This window comes from Dendrobates tinctorius, unplaced genomic scaffold (assembly GCF_039654945.1).
Source record: "Dendrobates tinctorius isolate UK_male_01 unplaced genomic scaffold, ASM3965494v1 ptg000126l, whole genome shotgun sequence".
Taxonomy (NCBI): domain Eukaryota; kingdom Metazoa; phylum Chordata; class Amphibia; order Anura; family Dendrobatidae; genus Dendrobates; species Dendrobates tinctorius.
The window spans coordinates 2,525,122-2,552,997 of NW_027361794.1; the positions used below are offsets into that span (position 1 = coordinate 2,525,122).

At 47.8% G+C, this 27,876-nt stretch overlaps 1 protein-coding gene across 2 annotated transcripts in view; it reads right to left on the reverse strand.

Moving 5' to 3' along the window:
- Nucleotides 1-224: 224 nt before the first annotated feature.
- LOC141047252 (oocyte zinc finger protein XlCOF7.1-like) overlaps nt 225-27,876 on the reverse strand; it is a 62,736-nt gene continuing 35,084 nt past the window's right edge. The window contains exons 2-7 of one of the 2 annotated variants that reach the window (XM_073542254.1): nt 23,462-23,611; nt 23,153-23,332; nt 22,947-23,070; nt 22,771-22,868; nt 5,958-6,048; nt 225-1,363 (exon numbers count right to left, since the gene is read on the reverse strand). In XM_073542254.1, the coding sequence (XP_073398355.1) occupies nt 429-1,363; nt 5,958-6,048; nt 22,771-22,868; nt 22,947-23,070; nt 23,153-23,332; nt 23,462-23,611 (1,578 nt within the window). In that variant the 3' untranslated portion in view covers nt 225-428. Of the gene's footprint in view, nt 1,367-5,957; nt 6,049-22,770; nt 22,869-22,946; nt 23,071-23,152; nt 23,333-23,461; nt 23,612-27,876 lie in introns of both variants that reach the window. The other variant, XM_073542253.1, reaches the window with a different exon arrangement.

Below are 27,876 nucleotides of genomic sequence, written 5' to 3' on the forward strand. Positions count from 1 at the left end.
ACTACCATGTGACACCACTTATTCATTCTCATAATACCCTGCAGCTACTCCTATTAGCCTTTGTGTATGCCAACCATACCTGCTAATGGCTCTGATGTCATTTTAGGTCTCCATTCTGGACAGAGTTCCAATAACAGCATCTCATTAGCTACAAAGTTAGTTGGCGAAAGTTTTTCCACGATGGCAGCTCCGACATGGCTGTTCAACATATTTAGTACTGATCATTATCGTACAATGGGTGTTTTTATTTTAACATGGCCAAACATGAGGAATGACAAGGGGTTGTCCAGTAGTGGTCAAGCCCTTTAAGAAGATACAATTTTCAGTTAATATATTTCCCACATTCTGAACATGAAAAAGGCTTCTCCCCTGTGTGACTTCCCTGATGTTTATTAAGAGTTGATTTCTGTGTAAAACATTTCCCAACATTAAGAACATGAAAAAGGCTTCTCTCCTGTATGAGTTCTTTGGTGATTAACAAGAGTTGATTTCTTCACAAAACATTTTCCACATTCTGAACATGAAAAAGGCTTCTCTCCCGTGTGAGTTCTCCGATGGCGATCAAGATTTGCTTTCCGGTTAAAACATTTTCCACATTCTGAACAGCAAAAAGGTTTCTCCTCTGTGTGAGTTCTATGGTGATTAACCAAAACTGATTGCCGGTTAAAACATTTCCCACATTCTGAACAAAAAAAAGGCTTCTCCCCTGTGTGAGTTCTCTGGTGATTAACAAAATCTGATTTCTGGTTAAAACATTTTCCACATTCTGAACAGGAAAAAGGCTTCTCCCCTGTGTGAGTTCTGTGGTGTATAACAAGATGTGATTTCTTGTTAAAACATTTCCCACATTCTGAACATAAAAAAGGCTTCTCCCCAGTGTGAATTCTCTGGTGTATAACAAAATTTGATTTCTGATTAAAACATTTCCCACATTCTGAACAGGAAAAAGGCTTCTCCCCTGTGTGAGTTCTTTGGTGCTTAACCAAATCTGATTTCTGCTTAAAACATTTCCCACATTCTGAACATGACAATCTATTCTTTGCTGTGTGAATTTTTCCATGTTTAAGAAAAGTCTTTTTGAGAAAACCATTTCCATATTCTGAATTTGAAAATGACTTCTTTCCCTTAGAATCAATTTGTTTTTTATTGCTTATATTGTTGCTTTGATTTTTCTTAGTAGTTGGTAATGAACCAGAAAACAGAACCTGTTTCAAAGGATCAGATGACAGATCTTTGCTGTGAAGGGATGATGGTATATCTGGAGTAATGGCATTCACTTCAATTGTATCCTGTGGGATCTCAAGCTCAACTGATTTAAAAACTAAAGATGTCAGCTGTCCGTCTGATCTCCTGGTACAGTAATCTGCTAAAAATAAAACCAGTTATTTTGAATAAAATATCCTCACATTTTATACTTTTGAACATTTCTACTTAACTTGTAATTTTAACAGGCAGCTTATGTAAAAATATTGAACTATTCACCAAGACAATGACAGTTCACAGTCTAATCGAAAACCTCATAGGATGAACCAGTAGAGCGTGGTGTTCAACGGTTTGTTCATTCTGCCTCCCAAACATGGAATATAGAGCCACCAAACAATGTTATGTAGGCAAAAATGATACCAAGAAAACTTCTACTCATCTCACAAAATAGAAGACACAACTAAAGTCCATCATCTGTCATGTGAAAAACAAAGCTTTCCAAATTATTAGTGGCTCTAAAGCTCTTGAAAAGCAACATGACTTCCATAAACCAATCCAGCAATATCCGCTCTCCCAAAGTCAAATTTCCACTCACTTCTGAGCCTTGCAGTGTGCCCAAACCACATTTAGCATCCATATATTTGGCATTACTATAGTGAGATGAACCCACTTACTTTACGGTGTGTGTCTCTTGGAGCACAATCTGGACACTATGTGTTGGATTGTAAGGGGGTGGTGTTGCTATGGACAGTAAGAGACACATTGCCACTTTAAGAGACAGCACCCACCTTGGCTGGTGTGATGGTACATTCTGTCTCCCCTGCAAAAGACTGTGTGTGTTGCTCTGCAAAGACTGGTGAGGGGAGCGGTTTGGCTTCTGGGTGCAGATTCTGAGCTGAAGACGCTACAGGGGCTGGTGTGCCTGCAGCTGTGAGAAGAAGACGCATAGCTTGAGGCTGACTGAACTTTTGAGACTGTGTAGACTCTTCTGGGGATAATAAAGGTGGCTGTCCTGTGTTACTGTGAGGAGACATGAAGAAAAACAAGAAAGGAATCTACAGTTTCCAGGAGCATCTCCAGGACTGTCAAGCAAGGAGGACCACATTTCACAGAGCTTCCAGAGAGACGTGCACACCATCGTATAGGACTGCAGGGGGCCCCCGGGACTGGACTGAGTCTCCAACGTTACTGTGAGTTTAACTACATATGTACACAAGTTAGGGCCTAGGATAGGCTGCAATAGACAGAGCACGGCAGCCATGTGGCCTGCATAGCAGAGGCCAGGTAGGCTACAGTTAGGAGTAGCATCATACTGTGTTTACTGTTATTTTGCCTGTTGGAAAATATATTGTTCTGTGATAGTTGGAGCACCGTGCTATTTGGCGACTCAGCTAAAGAATATCACTCTTGTAAATTGTCTTTTGTCATTGCATACCCCTGTTTACTCCTTCCTATCACTATATTCCTTGCCTTTCAATAAATGTACCCCTTGTTGTTTGCACCTCATCTTGTTCACAGTAGTCTCCCTCCAGGGTGGTGGTTTCCCGGCCATCGCTTCAGGATAATAAAATAGCAAATGTGCAATTTTCACGTTGCAACATCCAGTGCGAGCTAAGTTCTGTAAAGTGGTTGTGGAGTCAAAATAGTCACTACTCCCATAGAATAATTCACTGACAGATATAACTTCGAAAATGGAGTCATTTTATGGGGATTTCTAGTTCTTTAGTTTTCTGTAATTTTGTTATATTAGGGCATCTGCAAATGGTGTGTACCATCTCCACTGGAATCTGCTCTTGCAATGTTTGCTTCCATCACCAGGCAGTGCTTCATTTATGGTGCAGGCAAAACCAGAAGCTCTAGTTGGTGATGGCTCCGTCCAGCTACTAAGATTAGGGTGCCTGAGACCAGTAGTACTACCCAGTCTGGCAGTATGGGTTTGTGTACTGTCCAGCTGGAGCAATCTGCTACCTGCTTAAGCCAATTGGAAAGCACCAAACTCTACTAAAGCTTGAAGCATTTTGCCGGATGCTGCCAGATACAGCCTTGTTCTTCTCTTGTTCAGTCCTCTGTGCTCAGCTTCCCGCTGGTGTATTCGTTTCCTGTTGTGATCCCAGACTGCTTACTGACTACTCTTGCGTCTTCTGATTTTGTACTTTCTCTTCCCTCCTGGTTCTGACCCAACTACCTGACTATTCTTCTTACCATCTTACACCACAGAACAGCAGGTAACACCATGGCCAATGCCTAGGGGTCACTGTGTAAGTCCAGATCCATGTAGAGGGGTTAAAGGGTGATGACCAAGGCAATCCCTTGGATCTGAAAAATGGAGCAGACAGAGCCAAGCCTTCTAGTGGTGGCCATCTTGTGATCTGCCAGGTAATCACTAACAGTGCTACCAATACATAGTGTCTGCAAACTATTCCAGCAAGAGCTACGTTCAAATAGCTAAATGGCGCTCCTTCCTTTCTTAACCCTGTCATGTGCCCAGAAAGTAGTGTACAACTATATATAGGGTATTGTCAGATTCAAGAGACGTTGGAAAATAATTTGTAACGTCCATTGGTTTCCTATTATCTTGGTGAAAACTCTCTGGGTAATTAGAGTATTTAGCTTGGTGGCTCTTGGCAATCTTAACTAAGGGCCAATATTTTCTGTCAGATGAGTTTCAAGAAGAAATATTAGACATTCATAGAGAACTTTTTATAATAGAGCAGAGCTGAGGTGTCTTAAATTTAGATCTCAGGCATTTGGAAATGGTAGTGGAGACCTTCTTTTAAAGGCTACAGGTAGTTGCAGACTCACACAAGTGAGGCAGGCAAATCCCATCATTATTGAACTACCATACAAAATGAACCTTTAAAAAAAGACATAGAATAAAATGTTATATCCCCAACAACAACATATGTTTTGGGAAAGCTCCATCACTAAACCTGAGTTGCAATTATTTATGTTGGACCATTGGAGCTACTGGGTTCTGAAATTATTTTTTGCTCTCCATATCGGGAGAGATTGTCCAGTAATATCAATTCCTTATGCTCGAAAACATAATATAAATTTATGACGTTGGCTGATTCCATGAAACCAGGGCTCGAGCCATGCAAACATCTCCTGCAGGCGTGAATAAATGTATATTACAGCCATCAGTCATGCACAGCTTAGAGATATATCATGTGTGAGGCAGTGACAGGTATTATATGTGAAGGTCGCTATGTGTCCCACAGGATGCACACAGAAGCGTATTGAGGCCGCTTGAGTGCATTGCAGTCACAGATATAGCTGTAGTTGCAATGCAAAATAAAAGTAAGTGTGGCCTTGGACAAGCTATTTGCACAAGGCAGATTTAAGAAAAGCCAGCATAGGCTTTTATTTTTGGAGCGAACTGCAGGATGGTAGTGGGGCTGTTTGCTCCCTCCAGGCCGGGTCTTACAAGTGGCCCATGGCCACAGATTCCATTTAAAACTCTGCAGCAAAGAGTTGGCTGTGTCAGTCTTGGTTTGCAAACTGCAGAGCAGGTGGCTCTGCAAGGTTCAGCCTGTGTGAAGTAACATGGAGCCAAGCGAAACCAAAAGGCCGGGCACCCCTGAGGGTGACACGGTGGTGCAGTCGCCCTCAGCAACCGGTCTGACATATGGACTGTTGTGACGCCTGGCTGCAATCCAAAGTATACCGAATGCTGTTCATCTTGTGATTTTTGGACATTAAAAGACATTTCCTTTGAACTTTTATGTGGTCCCTGACTCTTTGTTGCATTGCACCAACCCTGGCACAGGTGTAATGTGTTCTATGTAGTTTATCAGTTTGAAAATAGTCAGTTTTAAAAGAAATTGAGAAGTCAGGATGGGAAACTCTGTTGTTATTGTACAGAAATTCACACTTGGCCTCACTGCACATTTAATGTTGTCGCTCATAAGAGGAAAGTTTTGCCAGAAAGACTGTACCTGGTCTTGTAGGGACCATATGAGAACATTCAGCAGCACAGAAGGGAGAGAAGGAAGATTCATCCAATAAGATATCAGGGTTCTAGGAAGCCAGCAGCATCATTACCCTCCGTGATTTCCTAACTTGTCAGCACATTCTATGTACGCTGTCATTTGGCTTTGTAGTTTACAGATCTGGGCAGGTAACGGTCAGCATTTTCTATTTGAAGTAGGTGGATCTTCAATGTTGTAAGTTCTATAGAAAAGGGCTTTCAATGTCCAAAGTCAATTGCAGTTTTTAGCGGAGGAGAATGTTGTGGTCTAGAGGAATACTGGTGATCGCACGATTGTGATATGGCTGGACTACAGTGCCTTGCGAAAGTATTGCTGTTCACAAACGATTTCGATCAAACCTCACTGAGCTCGAGCTGTTTGCCAAGGAAGAATGGGCAAGAATTTCAGCCTCTCGTTGTACAAAACTGATAGAGACATACCCCAAGTGACTTGCAGCTGTAATCTCAGCAAAAGGTGGCGCAACAAAGTATTAAGTTAAAGGGCCCGAATAATACGCCCCACTTTTCAGTTTTTGAATTTCCACAAAAATTTAAAATAACCAATACATTTCGTTCAACTTCACAATTGTGTCCCACTTGTTGATTCTTCACCAAAAATTTACATTTGGTATCTTTATCTTTGAAGCATGATATGTGGGAAAAGGTTGAAAAGTTTCATGGAGCCGAAAACTTTCGCAATGCACTGTATATTACCAATAAAGCGGCCACAGCCGGTGACTGAGAAGAACCTGTGACCTCTCTGTATTTAGAGGTTACTACTCACCTGGGTAGTCATATGTGGGAATCTCCTCTTTACACCACTCATCACCCCTCACATATGTCTCTGTAGTATTAATATGGGTCAGATCTTCACCCTGAAACAAATATTGTAAAAGTCACAGATAGATGGAGAAGTCACATCTATGATCAGCTTGTTAAGGATATGTATATGATCTGGAGATATTCAAACATGGACACTTTGCTGAAAAAAAAAAAAAAAATTATATATATATATATATATATATATATATATATATATATATATATATATATATATAATTTTTTTTTTTATTCATTTTTTATATAATTATTCATTATGCAAGGTCTGTGATTTTTATATATATATATATATATATATATATATAAAAATCACAGACCTTGCATAATGAATAATACTGAATAATGTTAACCCCTTTCTGACATTGGACGTAATATTCCGTCCATGTGACCTGGGCCTATTTGACCATGGACGGAGCATTACGTCATTGCGATTGCCACTGGGTGTCAGCTGATTCTGACAGCCGTCACTAAGTGCCAGGAGTGGTCACAGTCCGCACCTTGTACATTATCTCCCGAAATACTGCGATCGAACACGATCGCAGCATTCCGAAAGCTGACAGAGGACTGACAGCCCCTCTGCCTTTGGATCACAGCCCTCGCTCGCAGCGTGATGCGGGATCCGATCTTTGCCATGGTGACCCGAAGTCGTCATGATGACATCCGGGACACCAGAGCTAGGAAACTTGCTGATCATGCACAGTGCATGATCAGGAAGTCTCTCTGTCAGTGCAGAGCTGACAGTTTCTGCAGCATGCAGATGCTGCTTCATTTATATGCTAAAGAAGCGATCAGCCTGCAAAAAAATAATTGTCCCATAGTGGGACAAAGTAAAAAAGTTAGAAAAAAGAAAAATAATTAAAATAAATGTAAAAGTGTATATATTAAAAAAAAAACTATATTCCATCTGTAAATAAATATTTGAATGAAAAAATATAAATAAAAGTACACATATTTGGTATCGCCGCATCCGCAACGACCCGTCCTATAAAACTGCCCCACTAGTTAACTCCTTTAGTGAACTACATGAAACAAAAAACAAGGCAAAAAACAATGCTTTATCATCATACTGCCAAGAAAAAAAGACGGATATAAATAAACATGGTACCGCTGAAAACGTCATCTTTTCCCGCAAAAAACAAGCGGCCATACAGCTCCATCAGCGGAGAAATAAAAAGTTATAGCTCTCAGAATAAAGTGATGCAAAAATAATTATTTTTTTTTTAATAGTTTTTATTGCTTAAAAGCACCAAAACATAAAAAAAATATATAAATGAGGTATCGCTGTAAATCGTATTGACCTGAAAAATAAAACTCTCTTATCAATTTTACCACACAGGCATACCCCCCTTAAAAGAAATCCATGGATTGCTGATTTTTGTTCATTCTGCTACTAAGGATATATATTTGATACTATTTAATTATGAAGATATAAAAAATGGACACTAACATTTAAAATGGACGCTTTGCTAAATATGTAGCAAATGAAGTACTTATGAGTGCTCTAGCAGGTTAGGTAAAACAGTCAGTGGACTATGACATTATTGTATAAACCATTGCGCTTAACAAGAGTAAAAGTACTTGTACCAGGGGGATATTACTCCCCTCATAAACCAAAGATCAATATAATACATGCACGACAGATGTCAGCTTGAACCAGTAATAGCCATTAGAGCGATAACCATTGCAGGAATGACCATTACAGCAATAACCATTATAGTAATAACCATCATAATTAAGATAATGACAAAGATAAAGACATGACATGTGGACGACAGGAATCACCAATGACTAGCAGCAATTAGTAAGCAATGATGTAATGTGTGGAAAACACCTGATTTCTCTCTATAAATACTGTGTATCCCGACTAATAAAGCCAGAAATCATTTGAGACATGACTTGCTCTTGTCCTGTGCTTTCTCTGGTCATAAAACTTCATCAATTTGGCAGCAGACCATTAAGATGACAACACAAGCATCTCGTGTGCCCTAACACTGCCTCCCAAAAATCGGAAGAGAAAGCGATCAAAAATGTCATGTTCCTGAAAATGCTACCAATAAAAATGTCTCCTCGTCCCACAAAAAACAAAACCTCACATGACTCTAAGGGCCAAAATATGGAACTATTTTTTGCAATAAAAAGCGTCTTTTAGTGTGTTACAGTAGCCAAACATAAAAAGGCCTCTTGACATGCCCTGATATTTCCGGTACCGAAGATGTCAGTGTCCGTATCAGTGTGGCACACGTGTGGCATGCATGTGCCACATCAGTACCACATAAATGGGTGCCAGGGAAGAAGCGATACAGTAAGCGCTGTTCCCCGGTGCCAGGTGCTGAGCACGGCTCTGTGCCGGGTAGCATACAATTAACCAACCAAACGTGCGGACGTGGGGATTCGTGAATCGAGATAAAAGAGCAGTCCAGGATTAATTTTATATTTAATTGCCGAAAAAGCGCACTAGAAATATACAGGTATGTATTTACAAGAACAATATACAGGTCTACAGTCACAAGTGTAGTATAAGGATAGAGTATAGATAGGTTGCAATTACCGTGTTATGTAGCATGTGACCAGAGGGAGGCGCTAATGGATTACAGGTCCAAATCTTAGTTACAGGCTTTCCTGGCTGCGTCAGCTAACGTATTCTCCGGTCATTAGAAAACTAAATCCAAAATGAGGGTCTGCCTTATATCTCCCAGGCTGCTCCCTCCCACACTCTACTCCCACTCCTGGGCTTGTACAGCCTCTTCCCTCCCACATCGGAGAGTATGATTTTCTGCAAAGAACCATGGAGGCTCATAACTTTTCACCTGAAGCTCTGAGTGAAATGGCAGCGATGCCACTGGATTCTGCTGGATTTTATCTCCGCATCGAGACCAAATATGCCTACCATATGTAATTCCTGTTAGCTATGCTTTATAGCTCCATAATGCAGGGTTCTAGAGGTGGCTAGATAATATAGGCGCGTGGGAAAAGGAATGCCGATTCAGATTATGTGGTCAGCTAGGCTCAGAGATATTGCATTCTGTTATTATAAGTCATGTTCCAGATTCAATACCTCAGAGCCTGCTGTGACTTGTTGTACAATGGTGTTACCAAGTGCTTCAGTCACACACAAAGGGAGCCAGCTGGCTGCAGCTGCAGATGTTTGCACCCTTGTGCTAATTGCTATTTGCCCGAGCTTCAAAGAACTTGTTCCTTCGTTTTTAATTAAAGATAAACATTGCATTGCTTTTTATGGCCTGGGGGAATGGCAAGGTGGGGGCGCATTCCAGGAGGGAAATCCCTGTCTTCCCTCACACCTCCCAGCTTTAGAGGGCGTTGGAGGCATCACATTCCTGTGTTCCCCGAGCGCACTCCCGCAATCTCTCCTTGACGAGATAGCCCGTCAGCGTTGCCATGGTCGCGGCCCCTTTTGTGGCGAATGGAGAAGTGGTACTGCTAGAATGCCAAGCTCCAATGCAGCAATCTCCCATTCATCCCGGAGACCATGTGCAACCAGCTGAGGGGGTTGTAGTCCGTCTCCATGATAAAGGGATGCCCATACAAGTATGGTTGCAGACGCTGCAGGGCCCACAAAATTGCCAGGCACTCCTTTTCAATCGTGGAGAAGGCCACCTCTCTCGGCAATAGCTTCCTGCTCAGGTACAGGACTGGACGCCCCTGGCCTGCTGCGCTGACCTGGCTGAGCATGGCACCAAGGCAAAAGTCACTGGTATCGGTCTGTACTACAAACGCCCGCGCAAAGTCAGCAGCTTGTAGTAATGAAGAGCTGGAGAGAGCGGACTTGAGTGCCTGAAAAGCAGTTTCGCAGACGACTGACCAGTCTACCACGAAAGACAGCTTTGTCTTGGTGAGATCCGTCAGGGGCTTGGCCAGGGTATTATAGTGTGGGACAAACCTCCTACAATACCCAGCAGTCCCCAGGAAGGACATTACCTGTTTCTTGGTCCTGGGGGTAGGCCAGGATTCAATGGCATCCACTTTCCCAGGTTCTGGCTTCAGAACCCCCCTGCCTACCCAGTGACCCAGGTAGAGGACCTCACTCATACCCAGTTGGCACTTTTCCAGCTTGATGGTCAAACCTGCCTGGTGGATCCGCCTAAGCACCTACATCAGATGCTCTAGGTGATCCTCCCATGTGGGACTGAAGATGGCAATATCCTCCAGGTATGCAGCCACATACCCTTTAAGACCCTAGAGCAGCATGTTGACCAACCACTGAAAAGTGGCAGGTGCATTCTTCATGCTGAATGGCATGACGGTGGACTCGTACAGTCAAAACGGACTGATAAAGGCAGAGCGCTCCCTGGCCTCGTGGGTCAGAGGGCTATGCCAATATCCATGCTCAGATCCATGATGGTCAGGTATTTAGCCCCGGCCAACTGATTGAGCAGGTCATTAATGCGTGACATAGGGAACGCATCGATGACCGTAACAGCATTTAGTCCCCGGTAGTCCAAGTAGAACCGGGTCATTCGGTCCTTTTTGGGGACAAGGAATACGGGTGAAGCCCACGTGCTGTTGGATGCCTGGATCACCCCCAGCTTCAGCATCTCGTCAATTTGCTAGGGCATCTGATGCTGCACCTCGAGAGAGCCCCGATATGCTGACCACCAGATTGGGGGGTGATCCCCAGTGTCCACGTGATGGACAGCCAACTCGGTCCTTCCGGGAAGGCTGCTGAACAGCTCCCAGAAGGGGCGTAAAGTATCTGCTAGCTGGGACCAATGGTCCTTGGTGAGCTGTGGTGTTTGCAGGTACGCAGGATGCAGTGACGAGTCGCGAGACAATTTGGTGCTTACTAGAATAACGTTTATACGACTAGAGGGAACTTTCCTCAGTCAAGGCTTGATCAACAAAAAAGGGGTAACACGGGTTGCCCTCGCAGGGGCTCGATACAAGCAAACACAAAACGTTAGAACACGACTACTCCCGGCAATAGCCGGTCACTATAGGGCCGCGGTATGGCCGACAACGGGTCCGTAATGATACAGTCACTTAGCTGTCCAGACGTCCCACGCCATTCGGGATGGTGGTCCTTCGGCGTAGTAGTTGCTGGGCCCAGTTGCTGAGGCGTTGGCGGAATCTTCGCGCGCTCTGGCGCGCTGTTGACCCTGGAGCCCCACGGGCCCCGTCGGAGTCCTTGGATAGGCCGCAGCCCCAGGACTGGGGCAAGCAGCAGCGATGTCGGGTGCTGAATGACGGGCCACCTGCGCAGCTAACGGCTGCGACGGGGAATCTGCGGCAAGCCGAGGCTCAGCTCCTGCTGCGGATCGGAGCGGGACAGTGGTGGCCGCCAACGACACTGTACTTGCCGCGGCCACTGGTGAGAGCGGGGCGGCTGTGGGTGGCGGGGGGACAGGCTGCAGCCGTGGGCTGAGGAGAGGCAGCAGCGGCCGTGGGTGACTGCGGGCAGGTCGCAGCCGCGGGCTGAGGAGAGGCGCAGCGGCCGCGGGCTGTGGAGAGGCGGCAGTGGGTTGGACTGGGGCTGCAGTGGCCACGGGCTGTAGCGGGGCAACGAGTCTCCGCTGTTCGTCTTGGTGCAGTCTCTCTGGGGCCCTCAGTGAGCATCTTGCCTGGCCCTGGTAAGTTACTCTCGCTTGCAGTTGCTCCCTTCGTCTCCAGCTGCCTCTGTCCCAGTCTGCTGACTCATCGCCCGGGAAATTCCCCACCCTCTTTATACTGGTCACCCCCTAGCTCTCCTGTCTGTCACAACGGTCAGTCCCTGAACTCTGTCCCCCGGGAACAGTTTCCCCCGGAACCTGGATGACGGCTCCTTTGGTTCCGGCCCGGACACTCGACGGGGGGGGACCGTTCCTCCCACACTCCCCCGCCCTGTAGGCTCGCCAGTCCTCGGGCGAGGGTTTTCGTAGACTCGGTTTAGCTTTTTGGGACGACAGTCCTTGTCGCCAGACGAACTGGTTCTGTTCGCAACGTACAGGGGGTTTGCCAGCTGTTGACCGCTCGGAGCGTCTAAGTTCAACCGGGGTGGAGCTTTCTGGCGTGGTGGATTGGTCGATTCTGGCAGGCTGACTGGGTCTGCTGTAATGTCATTACTTGGAGGGCCTGCGGATGTGGCTGGGAAGTCCTCTTCGTCATCCAGGTCCCAGACTGTTGACGGGGGGGGTCGGGGACCTGAGTGATCGGCTCGGGTCGTATGGGATCAGTGGACACACAGGGACGCAACATATTTCGGTGCACAGTACGAGTGAGGGGTGCACTGTCTCTTTCCGATTGTATTTCATACACAGGCCCGTCTGGGCTTATGCGGCGCAACACTCGGTACGGGTTCTTCTCCCACCGTGGTTCTAACTTGTTTTGGGGGCGCTGATCTAGTACGAGTACCCGATCCCCAGCCTGGAAGTCAATTGGTGGGGGCAGCGCTCCCCTGGGTGTTCTAGATTCTGGAGCTTTGTATGGACGATTTGATGGAGGGTCTGCAGCCGGTGCCGGTGGTTTCGGACCCACGAGGATACTCAGGTCCAGAGTAGAGGTTCCTCCAGGTTTAACTCCACTTCCGTGATTCCTTTGCCTTCCCGTCCAAACAGCAATGAGTAGGGGGTGTAACCAGTCACCCGGTGCACCCGGTTATTATATACCCACACCAGCTCAGGGACGTATTCAGGCCAGCGGGCCTTTCAGTCACTCTCCAGGGTACGCATTTGGATTAGTGTCCGATTGAATCATTCGCAGGCTCTGTTTCCCTTCGGGTAGTATGGTGTAGTCCGAGACTTATCGATACTGTAGAGATGATGTAGTTCTTCCATGACTCTTCCTAGGAAGCACGCTCCTTGGTCCAAATGTATTCGTTGCGGGCAGCCGTACACTTGGATAAAGTTTTTACAAATCGCATAGGCGGCCAACTCCACTGTCTGGTCTCGGGTGGTGGTGACCACGTCGAACTTGGTGAAATGATCCACCATAACGAGACAGTGCTCTTACCCCTGGTAGGCAGGACCTATGGTCAGATAGTCCACCGTGAGAAGCTCGAGGGGAGCTGATGTTACAATTGTCTGCACCGGGGCTTGTTGCGCGGGAGGTTTAGCGAGCTCGCACGCTCCACACCAGCGTGCAAGCGTGGATGGTACACTATCTGCTGCAGCCATTGCAACGTCTTTTGAGCACCAAAGTGAGCCCCCTTTTCGTGGGCTTCCCGAGCCAGTTGGCTGAGATGGGCTCTGGGCACGATCAGCTGCCATGTTGGCACAGACGTTGTTCGTGACACGGTTCTCCGATATAAAAGTCCCTCTTTGAGGACTAGTTTCTCCCACTGGCGCAACATCAGCAAAATATCCTGGGTCAAAGTCTGTCTCTGTGAGCCAGTGGGCAATTTGCTGGTGGCCACCCATCGGCGCAGGAGTCCAATTTCTCCATCTTCCTGCAGCTGCTGGATCCACTTGTCACGAGGCTGTTCCAGCATTCCCCCTAAGTGTCCCGGCTGAGGTGCTTCTTGTGCGGTGGCTGTAAGCGCGGCGGTGGTAAGGGCGAACGGCGTCTCGTCTGTTTCCAATTCGTCATCTCGACTTCATCCTGGGGTGGTTTGTCGGATTCTGGAGAGCGCATCGGCGTGCACATTTTCAGCTCCTCGTTTGTAGATGATCTTATAATTGAATTTGGCCATCGGAGCCACCCACCGCTGCTCGAGGGCCCCCAGTTTGCCATTCTCCAGATGGGCTAATGGGTTGTTATCGGTTCGCACTACTACCTCGGAGCCCGCCAGGTACTCTGCGAATCGCTCTGTCATTGCCCACACTACCACGAGGAGCTCGAGATTAAAGGAGCTGTAATTGTCCGGGTTGCGTTCTGAATCGTGCAGCGATCGGCTACCGTAGGCGATCACTCTCTCCCGGCCGTTCTGCACCTGTGACAACACAGCTCCTAGTCCCTGGAGGCTCCCGTCGGTATGCAGGATGAACGGTTGCGAGAAATCCGCATATGCCAATACCGGGGCGTCCGAGAGAGCAGCCTTGAGATCTTGAAACGCATCCTCCTGCAGTTGCTGCCACAGGATCTTCCATCCATTCGCCCTGGCAGGAGCCCCCTTCAGCAGGTTTTGCAGGGCTCGAGCTCGGCGTGTAAAATTCTTCACGAACCGATGGTAGTAGCCAGCCAACCCCAAGAAGGCCCGCATGTCCTTCACCGTCTCGGGGGTGGGCCACACTTGGATGGCAGCGACCTTTTCCAAGGAGGGTCGGACGCCCTCTGCTGAGACGGTATGCCCCAGGTACTCGATTTGGGTGCGGAACAGGTGGCATTTCTGGGGCTTTACCTTTAACCCGTACTTCTGCAGCCGGCCGTGCACCTGCCCCAACCGCTTCAGGTGGTCCTCGAACATGGCAGAATAGATGATAATGTCATCCAGGTATATCAACGTGGCTTCAAAGTTGAGGTCTCCTAGACACCACTCCATCAGCCGCTGGAAAGTTCCTGGGGCGTTGGCCAGCCCAAACGGCATCCGATTGAACTCGAACAGTCCCATGGGAAGGATGAATGCTTTCTTGGCCCTGTCTTCCTCTGACATCGGCACCTGCCAGTACCCACTGGCCAGGTCAGGGGTTGAAAAGTTCCCCAGGGCGGACAGAGACTCTTCTATGCGGGGCAGTGGATACGAATCCTTGATGGTACAGGCGTTCAACTTCTGATAGTCCACGCAAAAACGCAGGGTGCCATCTTTTTTCCGAACCAGGACAATAGGGGCCGCCCAGGGGCTTTGGCTTTCCCGTTTGACCCCCTTCCGGAGCATTTGGGCTAACAGAGTCTTCACTTCCTGGTATAGCTGCGGTGGTATTTGCCGATATCGCTCCTGGATGGGGGCCGCTCCTGCCATGGGGATCCCATGCGTGATGGCCGTGGTACATCCGAAGTCATCCTCGTGGCTGGCGAAGACACTGTAAAATTGTCCAAGAAGTGTCTCTACTTGGAGAAGCTGGGCTGGCGCTAGGCCGGAGAGTTCGGCCCGCATTCTCTCCAGGATGACTCGACCTTTTTCTTGGGCCAAGGGTGCGACAGCCTGTTGGATTCGTACCGTTACTGCCCAAGGATCTTCGGGCTGCACCTTCAACTGGACCACGGGGTCCGGCAGCATCTCCTCCAAAGGCCTCACTAGTTTGGCCATTTCGGCCCAGGGCTTCAGGGCGATTTCTTGGTCTTCCAGGTTGACAACGCACCAGGACGGTCCCCTCCCGCACCGTGGCCAGGGAGCGGGCTACCAGTATGCCAGGGTGCAGGCGCTCCGAGTAACATGGTTCCACCTGCACCTCCACGCCCTCCAGTGGCATCCGGGCGCGGATCGACAGAGCTACCACCGTCTGCCCTGGCGGAAGCACGAGCGGGGGGCCGCCGCTGCGATGACCTTGCCCAGTGCTTCACCCTCCTGGCACTCCTGGAGCACTCGCGCCTCCCGCACCAACCACTGGAAGACCTGCCCTTGGGCCGTGCGAGAACCCCAGTTGCTCAGAGTCTCCTGTGTGGGTTCATTGAGGAGGAGGTGGCTGAATTCTCGTAGTATGTTCATACCCAGAATAACCGGATGTTTGCTGTTTGTGTCTCCCTGGGTCAGGACCACTCCCCGGTGGCCGAGTGATTTGCCGCTTATCGAAATCTGCATCCAGGCTACTCCGACGACAGGAACTGGTAGCTGGTTGGCGGCTACCAACTTTATCACGGTCCCCCACTGAGGTTTCACTGCTTCAGGAAAATGCTGCCGAAAATAAGTCTCTGGCATGGTCGTAACTTGCGATCCCGTATCTACTAGGCATCTCACGGCACGGCCTTTGATCTCTGCCCATACCACTGGGCACCACGCGACCAGGTCTTCGTGACTTCCTCCACCCCGTGTGATGGGCTCCAGCTCCGGGCGCGCGTCCCAAATCTCCACAATCGTAAGAGGCAAATGGTCGTGGGGACCAACTTGGGTGGGGGCCGTGATGGTTGATGCCTCCTTTACCCGGCCCTGGCCAACTCCTTGTGGCTTCTTTCTTGGTTTCGGCCAGTTCACCTTTAATGCTCTGTATCTCTCGCTTCACCTCTTGTACCCAGTGGGGTTCGTTCAGGGCGCTTACGGATGCTTCGATACTCCGAGCCATCCCCACGGGGACCGTCACCTCCACCTCCTGCTCCCGAACCCGTGCCTCCTTCCCTATCTCTGAAAAGGTCAGATGTGGGTCCACTCACACCCGCTCTCGCAAAGCCTGTCTTGTCAGGGTGTCTTGTAACCCGGTCACTAACAGGTCACGTAATGTTACGTCCACAGTCCCCACGCCGACTCCATCCTTCCTTTCAAAGGCTAAAAACAGTTCCTGCAAAACATTCTTATACTGGGTCACTGTTTCCCCCTCTTTCTGCATGCGTCTAAACATCTGGGTTCTCAGTTCCCCCAAATCGGTCGGGTGCCCATAGGCCTCTTCTAAAATCTGTAACACCCTGACGAAGGTGTTTCGCTGCCCCCGGGGCCTCAACATTACAGTATCCCGGGCTTCCCCGTCCAACGCCATCAGGGCCACTTCTGCCTCTAGGTCAGGGGTAAGCAGATGCATTCTGAATAACCCACGCATTCGCTCCGTCCAATTCCACAGCATAGTACTGCTGCCGGAGAACCTGGGCAGATTGCTCAGCATGGCCCCCAAAGAAATGCTGGGCCGGGGGCCCTCCGTGCTCGGAGACTGCATCCTGCCAGCTACGCCAAATGTGGTGTTTGCAGGTACGCAGGATGCAGTGATGAGTCGCGAGACAATTTGGTGCTTACTAGAATAACATTTATACGACTAGAGGGAACTTTCCTCAGTCAAGGCTTGATCAACAAAAATTGGTAACACGGGTTGCCCTCGCAGGGGCTCGATACAAGCAAACACAAAACGTTAGAACACGACTACTCCTGGCAATAGCCGGTCACTATAGAGCCGTGGTATGGCCGACTACGGGTCCGTAATGATACAGTCACTTAGCTGTCCAGACGTCCCACGCCGTTCGGGATGGTGGTCCTTCGGCGTAGTAGTTGCTGGGCCCAGTTGCTGAGGTGTTGGCGGAATCTTCGCGCCATGATGGGCCACCTGCGCAGCTAACGGCTGCGACGGGGAATCCGTGGCAAGCCGAGGCTCAGCTCCTGCTGTGGATCGGAGTGGGACATGGTGGCCACCAACGACACTGTACTTGCCGCGGCCACTGGTGAGAGCGGGGCTGCTGCGGGTGGCGGGGGACAGGCCGCAGCCGCGGGCTGAGAGGCGGCAGCGGCCGCGGGGCGACCGCGGGCAGGCTGCAGCCACAGGCTGAGGAGAGGCGGCCGCGGGCGACCGCAGGCAGGCCACAGCCGCGGGCTGTGGAGAGGCGGCAGCGGCCGCGGGTTGGACTGGGGCTGCAGTGGCCACAGGCTGTAGCGGGACGACGAGTCTCAGCTGTTCGTCTTGGTGCAGTCTCTCTGGGGCCCTCAGTGAGCGTCTTGCCTGGCCCTGGTAAGTTACTCTCGCTTGCAGTTGCTCCTTTCGTCTCCTGCTGCCTCTGTCCCGGTCTGCTGATTCATCGCCCGGAGAATTCCCCGCCCTCTTTATACTGGTCCCTCCCCTAGCTCTCCTGTCTGTCACAACGGTCCGCCCCTGAACTCTGTCCCCCGGGAACAGTTTCCCCCGAAACCTGGATGACGGCTCCTTTGGTTCCGGCCCGGACACTCGACGGGGGGGACCGTTCCTCCCACAGAGCTGGTGGCCAACTTCTATGTCCTCAATGGATCCACCCGCCTTGGCTTCGGTGAGCAGATCAAGGAGGGTTTCGGCCTGTCCTTCCTTGAGAAGGTTGCACACAGGGAGGGCGCAGGCCTCCCGCTCACGATGGGCCTTCATCATGTTCATATGGAAGGCCTTCCTCCTTCCACGGGCGTGGTCTCGGGTGACCAGGTATCTGACGTCATTGTGCCGCTGGTGCACGAGGTATGGGCCCTACCAGGCTGCCTGAAGCTTGTCCTGTGGTATGGGGTCCAGTACCTACACTTTCTGACCCACCTGGTAGGTCCTTTTACTAGCGTTCTGGTCGTACCAGCGCTCCTGGTCAGCCTGAGTCATATTGTCCTGCACCAGCCAGCGACAAGGCCATTATTTTGTCCTGGAAGCGCACAACGTACCCAACTACAGACACACCAGGGGTGGTCAAGTCTCCTTCCCATGCCTCTTTCACCAGAGCAAAGGGCTCTTGTACATGTCGTCCATACAGGGGCTCAAAGGGGGCGAACCCCGTTGAGGCCTGTGCAGCCTCCTGGTAGGCAAATAGTAGATGTGTGAGGTACCGCTCCCAGTCGCTCCTGTGGGAGTCAACCAACATCCTAAGCATCTGCTTGAGGGTGCCATTGAACCGCTCGCACAGATCATTAGTCTGCGAATGGTACAGGCTGGCCACCAGATGTTGCACCTATATTTGCTTACATCACCTGCGACAAGGACTGGGTCCCTTGGTCGGTGAGCATATCCTGAGGAAATCCCACTCTGGAGAAAATCTCCAGTAAAGCGGTGGCCACCTTGTCGGCCCAAGTGAACAAGGCTACCACTTCTGGGTACCGGGTGGTATAATCCACTACCGTTAGTATGTAGCATTTCCCGGAGTGGCTGGGAATGGACAGCGGTCCGATGAGATCCACAGCCACCCTCTGGAAAGGCTCGTCATTTATGGGCAATGGCACCAGTGGGGCTTTGGGGTGCTGCCCAGCCTTCCCCACTCTGACAGGTGTCACATAATTGGCAGTAGGCAGCCACATCGGTCCCCATTTTAGGCCAGTAGAAATGCTGGGCTAGCATGGCCCTGGTCTTAGCAATCCCTAAGTGTCTGGCCATTGGAACCTCATGTGCGATTCGCAACTCAGCCCAGAATGTATAGGGTACCACTAACTGTCGGTCTTTAGGCCACGCCTCTGGTGACTCTTGCTGAACCGACACCTGGTACAGCCGTCCCTCGTCCTAGACTACCCGCACGAGATCTGAGTCCGTGAAAGGCTGTGCTGCCTCCTCTTTAAGGGCCTTCAGGCTGTTATCAGCTTCTAATGCTGCCTGAAACCCCTAACTAGATGTGGCCAGAATAGACGAAACTGCCACGTCTTCTGTCAGTTCCCCGGGACCCGTCTCCAGGCCTTTCTCTGGCTCAGCCACCACTTGGTTGGAAGTGGGAAGGCCATCGGACCTCCGTGAGGCTCCTTTGACTACAGCACTCCCACTCCTGGTGACAGCAGCCATGACTGCTATAACCCTGCGCAGTGCCTGCCTCCTCTCGGCTCCCACACAAGTCGCCGAGTCAGTTGGGCCAACCTGGTCTCCTGGCATCCCGGGTGTGAGGACCTCTTGCCCTGGGGCCTTACCTGGGAGCTCCCCCTCTCATGTGACAGCCCCAACCTCAATGGCACGTTCCCCTTCCTGCAGCTGCGCAGAACCCAGCAGTTTGGACTCATCTAGGGGCCCTACCATCCTTGCGGCAGCCCCTCCCACCAACTTTGGTTCTGGCCTTGCAGCTACCTGCTCCTTACCTTTACCAGCACACTGTATCATCACACCTGGGGGCATTCTCACACCTTCCTGTGTCTTCTGGCTTTGTCTCATCTGCACACACTGCATGTGTCTGTTAGCACAGGAACGACTCTCAGCTCCCACCTCCGCCCAGAGGGGGGCGCCCCTTGCATTCTAGAGGCTGAGGAAACAGAGGCAAGATGAGTCTTACCCCCTTTCCAGGTGCTGTGGGTGGACCGCTTGGCTTCAGGGGCCCGGTAATTGGCATAGTCATCTGCAAGGGCAGCTCTAGCAGCTGCTCCTTTTGGTTTCCGGTCAAGGGGGTACTGTTGGAGGTCTGCTTGGCAGTTCCACAAGAATTGCTCCATAACAAAAGCCTCCTGATCTCATGGCCGGTGGTGAGCTCCAGACCCTTGGTCCAGTGCTCTGAAGCTCTCATAAGGGCCCGCATGTGGTCAGCCTTGTGGTAAGACTCCAAGGTGAGGTGGAACTGCTGGATCAGGGCCTGTTTGATGCTCTCATAGCCCTGTCCCACCAAGTAAGTCCCCACAAACTTCCAGAGACTTACCCCTTAAATGGGGGGGTCAGGTACTTGGCCCACTGATCCGAGGACAAATGGTGCTGTTGGCAGGTCCGCTCAAAGGCTTGCAGAAAGGAGTCCAGGTCTCCGTCCCTCTCCAGCAAGGGGAAGTCATTGGCTCGGACCCTGCCTGTTGTCATGGTCTGCCTGGAATTTCTGTTACGGTCCTTCTAGGGTTAATCCTATGTGGCCTCTCTTTGGTTTCAGGAGGGCTATAAGTAACAGCACTGGTGTTATGCTCGTTGTCAGTGATACGTCCGTTCCTGGCTGAGCAGCTGACCCTTGTATACCTGTGTATATTGCCTGCTTCTGTATGATTGATCTGTGTTTGACCCAGTCTGCTCCCCGTTTGATATTCGTCTGCTGATTCTGTACTCTCTGTCTTACTCTTGGCTCTACCCCGGCTACGTCCCTGACTTCCCTTCAGCCTGTTCCCCTGGTACTGCATTGTTCTCTCTGGTTTCTTACTCCTGGCTTGCTTCTTACCACTCTATTCATGCTACCCGCTTGTTACTGCGCTGCCCTCTGGTCTGAACTCGGCTTTACTGATGATTCTCCCGACTCTGCCTCTGCTGGGTCCCACTATCCCTGCCAAGAGGTTGGGACCTAGCTCCGTCCCAGTCACTCCCCAAGTGGTCATGTGTTGCAGGTCCTGTTCCTCCTGCAGCACACTTTCAGCCGTGTTTACATTCCATTGCAGGAGTCCTCGGGTTTCCCCAGCACCTCTTTGGACATGTGTACAGTCTCTGGTGGTGAGACTGATACGGTGTCCATCACACCTGTCATGGGTTCTGGAAGTGCTGTGGTGGGCGGTAGGAGACCCTTCCTGGGGTGGGGGTCTAATTTTCAAAATGGTGTCACTTATGGGGGGTTTCCACTGTTTAGGCACATCAGAGGTTCTCCAAACATGACATGGCGTCCTATCTCAATTCCAACCAATTTTGCATCAAACGGCGCTCCTTCTCTTCCGAGTTCTGCCATGCGCGCAAACAGTGGTTTACCCCCACATATGGGGTATCAGCATACTCAGGACAAATTACACAACAACTTTTGGGGTCAATTTCTCCTGTTACCCTTGGTAAAATAAAAAAATGGATCTGAAGTAAATTTTTTGAGAAGTTAAATGTTTTTGTTTTTTTTTTTTTTAAATTCCAAAAATTCCTGTGAAGCACCTGAAGGGTTAATAAACTTCTTGAATGTGGTTTTGAGCACCTTGAGGGGTGCAGTTTTTAGAATGGTGTCACTTTTGGGTATTTTGTATCATATAGACCCTTCAAAGTGGCTTCAAATGTGATGTGGCCCCTAAACAAATGGTGTTGTAAAAATGAGAAATCGCTGTTTAACTTTTAACCCTTATAACAAAATTGTTCCAAAGTTGTGCTGATGTAAACATGTGGGAAATGTTACTTATTAAGTATTTTGTGTGACATATCTCTGTGATTTAAGGGCATGAAAATTCAAAGTTGGAAAATTGCAATATTTTCAAAATTTTCGGCAAATTTCCATTTTTTTCACAAATAAACGCAAGTCATATCAAAGAAATTTTTGCCACCATCATGAACTACAATATGTCTTGAGAAAACAAACTCAGAATCACCAGGATCCATTGAAGCGTTCCAGAGTTATTACCTCATAAAGGGACAATGGTCAGAATTTTAAGAATTGTACCGGTCATTAATGTGCAAACCAACCTCAGGGGTAAAGGGGTTAAAACGACCCAGTATGTCGGTACAACGCTTTACCACTCGGCTCATGGTGATCAAACGTCAACATACTTTGTGCAACTGTGCAAATGGGAAAACCCTATTGATTCTTCCATTGATAAACTTTATTGCTGACCATATGGATTGACTTTGAAGATTACGTGTAAGACAAGATGTCAGCTTGACCTAATTGATTAAGCATTAGAGTAATGTAGATAATGACATGTGGGCAACAGACATCAGCAAAGACAAGCAATAATTATGAGATAAAAGCAATGAGGTAATGTGTGGTAAAGCCCCTTATTTTTCCTATAAATTATTGTACATTTCAACCAATAAACCAGAATTCATCTGGGACACGACTCATTGTCCATGTCCTGTGATTTCTCCAGCCGTAAACCTCCAATATATAATTTGGTGGCAGACGACTAAGGCAAGAACACACGCATTTCATGTGCCCTAACAAGCTCTAATCTTGCCATCTCCACTGTTCTCATCACACAAGTTCTGTGATGTATTAAGAAAAGAATAGGGTGTAGATCACATCAAATAATTATTCTCGTCTACTCCTCCTTGGTCAGATCTTTTCTGGAATACTGTGTCCAGTTTTGGGCACCACATTTATAAAAAAAAAAAAAAAAAAAAAAACATTGAAAAGCAGGAGCAAGTTCAGAGAAGAGCTACCAGGATGGTGAGCAGACTGCAAAGTATGCCCTACGAGGAACGGTTACAGGATTTGGGAATGTTTATCTTGTAAAAAGAAAGGCTACGAGGAGACTTAATAGCTGTCTACAAATATTTGAAGGGATGCCACAGTGTAGAGGGATCATCCTTTTTATAATTTACACATGGAAACCCGAGGAGCAATAGAATCATAGTTTCAGTTATATTCCAAGTATAAAACATATAATATTTGTGGATAAAACAACACTGAGCACAAGACCTTCACAGCCGTCTACACATAATAGGGAGATCTCCTGACACCTTCTCTCGATTTACCTGATCATACTGAGGAACACTGGGATCTTCTTGTTTACAGTCCTGTGGAAGAAGAGGACGGGGACATCTCTCTGGTGTTGTCCTCTTACTGGATAGAACTGGAGGAAACACATACAAGGACTGAATTTATTCTTACAAATAATTATATTCTGTGTGCATTTAGTCCTGTCTATTACCTGGTGATGTGAGGGGCTGGGGAACTTTCATCACAATGTCCTTATACAGATCTTTATGTCCTTCTAAATACTCCCACTCCTCCATGGAGAAATAGACAGCGACATCCTTACACCTTATAGGAACCTGACACATACAGTGATAACATTACCCCCCAATCCCTTCATAGCGTTACTGTATAATGTCCCAGCATTCCCAGCAGTGTCACCTCTCCAGTCAGCAGCTCAATCATCTTGTAGGCGAGTTCTATAATCTTCTGGTCATTGATGTCCTCATGTATCAGGGGGTGAGGTGGAGGCCCAGTGATTGGGCTCAGGGGTCTTCCCCATCCCTCAGACACAGGGTCCTGACAGCGCTCACTAGAGGTCTTCTTCACTACTGTGTAATCCTAGTTATGGAGAGACACATTAATAAATCTCACTACAGACATTTCCAGAGTCCTCACCTCTCCAGTTCTGTCCATCTGTTATTCCCATAGATAAGAATGATGGAATGTGACATCATCAGAATCTCTCACCTCTCCAGTAAGCCTGAAGAGGATCTCTAGGGTGAGGTGTAATATCCTCTCCGCCATCTTGTCTCTGTCCATATCCATCTTTGATGGGTAAATCAGGTAAATTCTTTTATATAGAAGATCTTCACTGAGAGGATCCGATATTGTAGGGACCTGAATGAGAAGATGAGCCGATGTAACATCATAAACATCCTGTGTAATAAAATTACTGGAGATAATAAGGGAAACATATGAGGAGATTTATTATTTTACAGTATTTAGTTTCCTTCTTCACATCTACTAATAAAACCTATATATTTAGGCCACAGACAACAAGCAGTTTCTCCCTCGGAGTTGGCAGCTGAATACGTTCCTCATAGACTCATCTTCCATAACGCTAATTCTCGTCTCATTTCCCGACACTGGAATCGGCATTAGTAATACTGCAGGAGATATTCATTACACGGGACAGGAGAAATAACTACTTCATGATGAGGACGACATCTTCATCTTCTACTACGGCTCTAGAAACATATTTGGCCAGAGTCCGTCACTGACTCCATCCCCACCGGCCGTCTATATGAAGGTTTCCCGTCTTCCCCGCACTGTAATCTTCTATCACGTTAGATCTCAGGTCTGATTCACACACAGAAGTTTGAGGCTTTTAGAAAAGATTTTTTGTTATCACAAACACCTTGGACAGAAATTATCTGATCACAAAGTCTACAGTGTTTTATGGGGTTTATTTCTGGCCTTAGGCTATCCTATATTACAAGAAAAAAAACAGATATTGAAATGTTTCAAAATAAAATTGTCATCAACAATTCTTGTAGAAAGGGAATAACATAAAAAAGCAGAAGACACAGTTTGTTATTTTTTAACACGTCAAACATTTGTTTTTTGATTATTTTTTTTTTTTTTTTAACTCTTAGGCACCTGAACCTAGATGTACACCGCAGGGACGGCACAGGTGCCGCTGCAACGCAACAAAAACCCTGGTAGTTTAACCATTTGCTGCTGTGAAAAGCAAACATGGCATCTAAGAAGGTGTGACAGAGTTTGGCTGAATGACCCTCCTCCCCCAAGTACTTGATAGTACGGGGCGGCCTATTTGGTGTGGGGAAGGTGACTTGACGGACAGACATGACTGGTAGAAGGAGGGGACAGTTTGTGCACTAGGGACAGAGATTGACAGGTTAGAAAGGTAACAGCAGGGAAAGACAGAAAAGGGATTGCAGTACCGTGAAATGACCACAAGATGGCAGGGGAGAGTAGTACAGGACTTAACATCAGCTTAGGGCTTAGGAATCCGCTTAGTCATGGGGGGCGGGGAGATAGGAGCCCGGGTGGGAAATTCCCCTGTGAGAGAGGGGATAAATAGAAGGCGGGGCTCCAGGGGAGTCTAGTCCCGGGAGGAGCTCAGAAGAAGATTGGAAAAGGGAGAAGAGCTCTGCCAGGGGGACGGACAAAGGAGAGACAGTCAGGGGGGTGGCCCTGACCCGACGGACCGCAGGACAGGCAAGGAGAAGAGACAGTCAGGGGGAGGCCCTGACTTAACGGACCGCAGGACAGACGAGGCCCCAGGGGTACCGATTGGAAGACGACCTCGTGCAGGTGAAGTGCTGGGGGTAGATTAGTCTAGGACAGCCCCCAGTGAAATATCCGCGAGGTGCGTTACTGCGACTGGAGCTAAGGAATAGGTACCCGGGCCTGGAAACAGAGTGGTGTAAAGAAGCTGCGGTGCTTGTTTGATGGTCGTCAGCAGGACGACAAATAAATCTGAAACTGTTAAAAGTGGAATCGGTCTCCGTCTCATCTGTGCCTCATCTGGAAAGCAGTGGTCCACCCCCCAAGCCCGGCCCCCTACCACATTACTACGATACTTACATGCCCAATAATGGTGTCTGGGCTGCAATGTACGAAGGTCTATTAGGCCGGGCCAGAGGCAGCGTCCAATAAGTTACCTTTTAACGCCCCCATACACATTAGACTAAAGTTACATGAAAGCACTGATTTTGGGGGGTTTGGGCGACCATATAATGTATTTGGGGGCCTCAGGACAGGTGATGTCAGGGCAGAGAAGGATCTGGCATCCTGAATTTCAGAGGATAATCCGTTTGTTCTTCCTGTAGATAATCCTCCACTAGAGGAGTCTGGAGGCGACTCTCATACAGACCACAGGAAAGCTGGAATATTTTTGTACATGGGGGAGTCGGGAGAGATAGCCGTCTGCCAAATGACCGTTCAGCCAACACTTATCTCATGTGTATGGGGCCGTTAGTATTACACTGACAGGCAGTGATGATACACAGCATTACAGTATTACAGTGCATCACTGGAGCCATCAGAGGCTTGTATATTGTATAATGGCACTAATCAGAGGTGTTTAAAAAAGGTTAAAAAAGGTTTCAAGTGGAAAAAAATCACAGTTTTAGCAACAAGAATATTCAGCACTATTGGGAAAACAGAGCTGCTGCACAATGTGAGCTACGTCACGTCCATAACTACTTTATTATACTTATACTCTATAATCCTATACACAGTGGAATAGATAGAAATCACAGGTCCCACTGCAATAGCTGTAATAAGGCCCCCGCAACTTAAAGGAAATAGATATACAGAAATATATATATATATATATATATATATATATATATATATATATATATATATACACATACACACACACATACACAGCTCTGGCAAAAATTAATTTGACGACTGCAACATTTTCAGTTTGTCTGATTTTTCTCTTTATAGGTATATTCTTGAGTAAAATGTAAATTGTTCTTTAATTCTATAAACTCCTGACAGCATGTCTCCGAATTTCCAAGCACTAAATTTTGTATTTATTTTCTGAAAATGATAAATGGTTCAAAATAACAAAGAAATGCAGTGCTTGCAGACCTCAAATAATGCTATGAAAGCAAGTTCATAATCATATAGAAACAACAATACTAATGTTTTAACTCAGGAAGAGTTCAGAAATCAATATTTTGTGAAATAACCATGATTTTTAATCACAGCTTTCCTGCCTCTTGGTATGCTTTCCACCAGTCTTTCACACTGCTTTTGCGTGACCTTATGCCACTCCTGGCACAAACATTTAAGCAGTTTTTCTTTGTTTGATGGCTTGTGACTATCCATCTTCCTCTTGATTACATTCCAGAGGTTTTCAATGGGGTTCAGGTCTGGAGATTGGGCTGGCCATGACAGGGATTTGATGTGGTGGTCCTTCATCTACACATTGCTTGACCTAGCTGTGTGGCATGACGCATTGTCCTGCTGGAAAAACCAGTCCTCAGAGTTGGGGAACATTGCCTGAGCAGAAGGAATCAACTGTTTTTCCAGGATAGCCTTGCATGCAGCTTGATTCCTTCATCCTTCGCAAAGATTAACCTGTCCAATTCCAGTTCAAATTATCACCCATCCTCCATCAAATTTCACAGTGGGTTCAAGACACTGTGGTTTGTACTCCTCTCCAGGTCTCCGTCTAACCACTAGAATATCAGGTGTTGGGCAAAGCTGAAAATTAGACTCATCAGAGACGATTACCTTACTCCATTCCTCTGTTGTCCAATCCTTAGGGTCTTTGGCAAACTTCAGCCTGGCTCTCCTTTGCTTCTCATTGATGAAAGTTTTTTTTTAGCTTTACATGACTTGAGCCCTGCCTCTAGGAGCCTGTTACAAACTGTTCTTGCTGTGCACTTCACCCCAGCTGCCATTTGCCATTCCTTTTGTAGGTCACTTAATGTCATCCTGTGGTTGCTGATTGACATTCGAATAAGATGACGATCATCCCGGTCAGTGGAGAGTCGCTTTTGCTCTCTGCCTGTCTGTAGCTTTGTTGTCCCCAATGTCTGCTGTTTGACCTTGTTGTATTAGACTGAAAACTTTAAGCATGACGCTCACTGTATCCCTCTGCTAATAAAGCCAGAATTGAGTCCTTTTCCTCATTCAAGACTTTTCTTTTCAACTCCTTTGGAAATGGGTAAAAGTTTTTTTTCATTCCTATTATTTTTGGGATCTTACTAGCACTTGTTTTGCCATCCAGCTTGTCCTATTGCAAGAGGACTGTGAACAGCACAGCAGGGTTTTTTATACTTTCCTTCGTTAAATAAGATTTGGTTCAGGTGATCACCTAATCAGAAGCACATTAAGTAGAATGAGGTGTACTCTTGTTGGAATTCAACTGTCACTGGAATGGCTGTCAGACATGTAGATAAGCTGATTTTTTAAAATTGTGCAGTGGTCTCTTAATTTTTGCCAGAGCAAATATATTTGGATATATTTGGCAGAGTCATATCTCCCGACTCTGAAGACCGCATGCTGCCTTTGTTAATTTAAGTCTGCAACTAGATAGACCAAGAGTCTGTATTTCTCACTTACTAAACCCTATCATACTCATCGCCAGGAAATTTTCCCTCTGGTGACCCAGG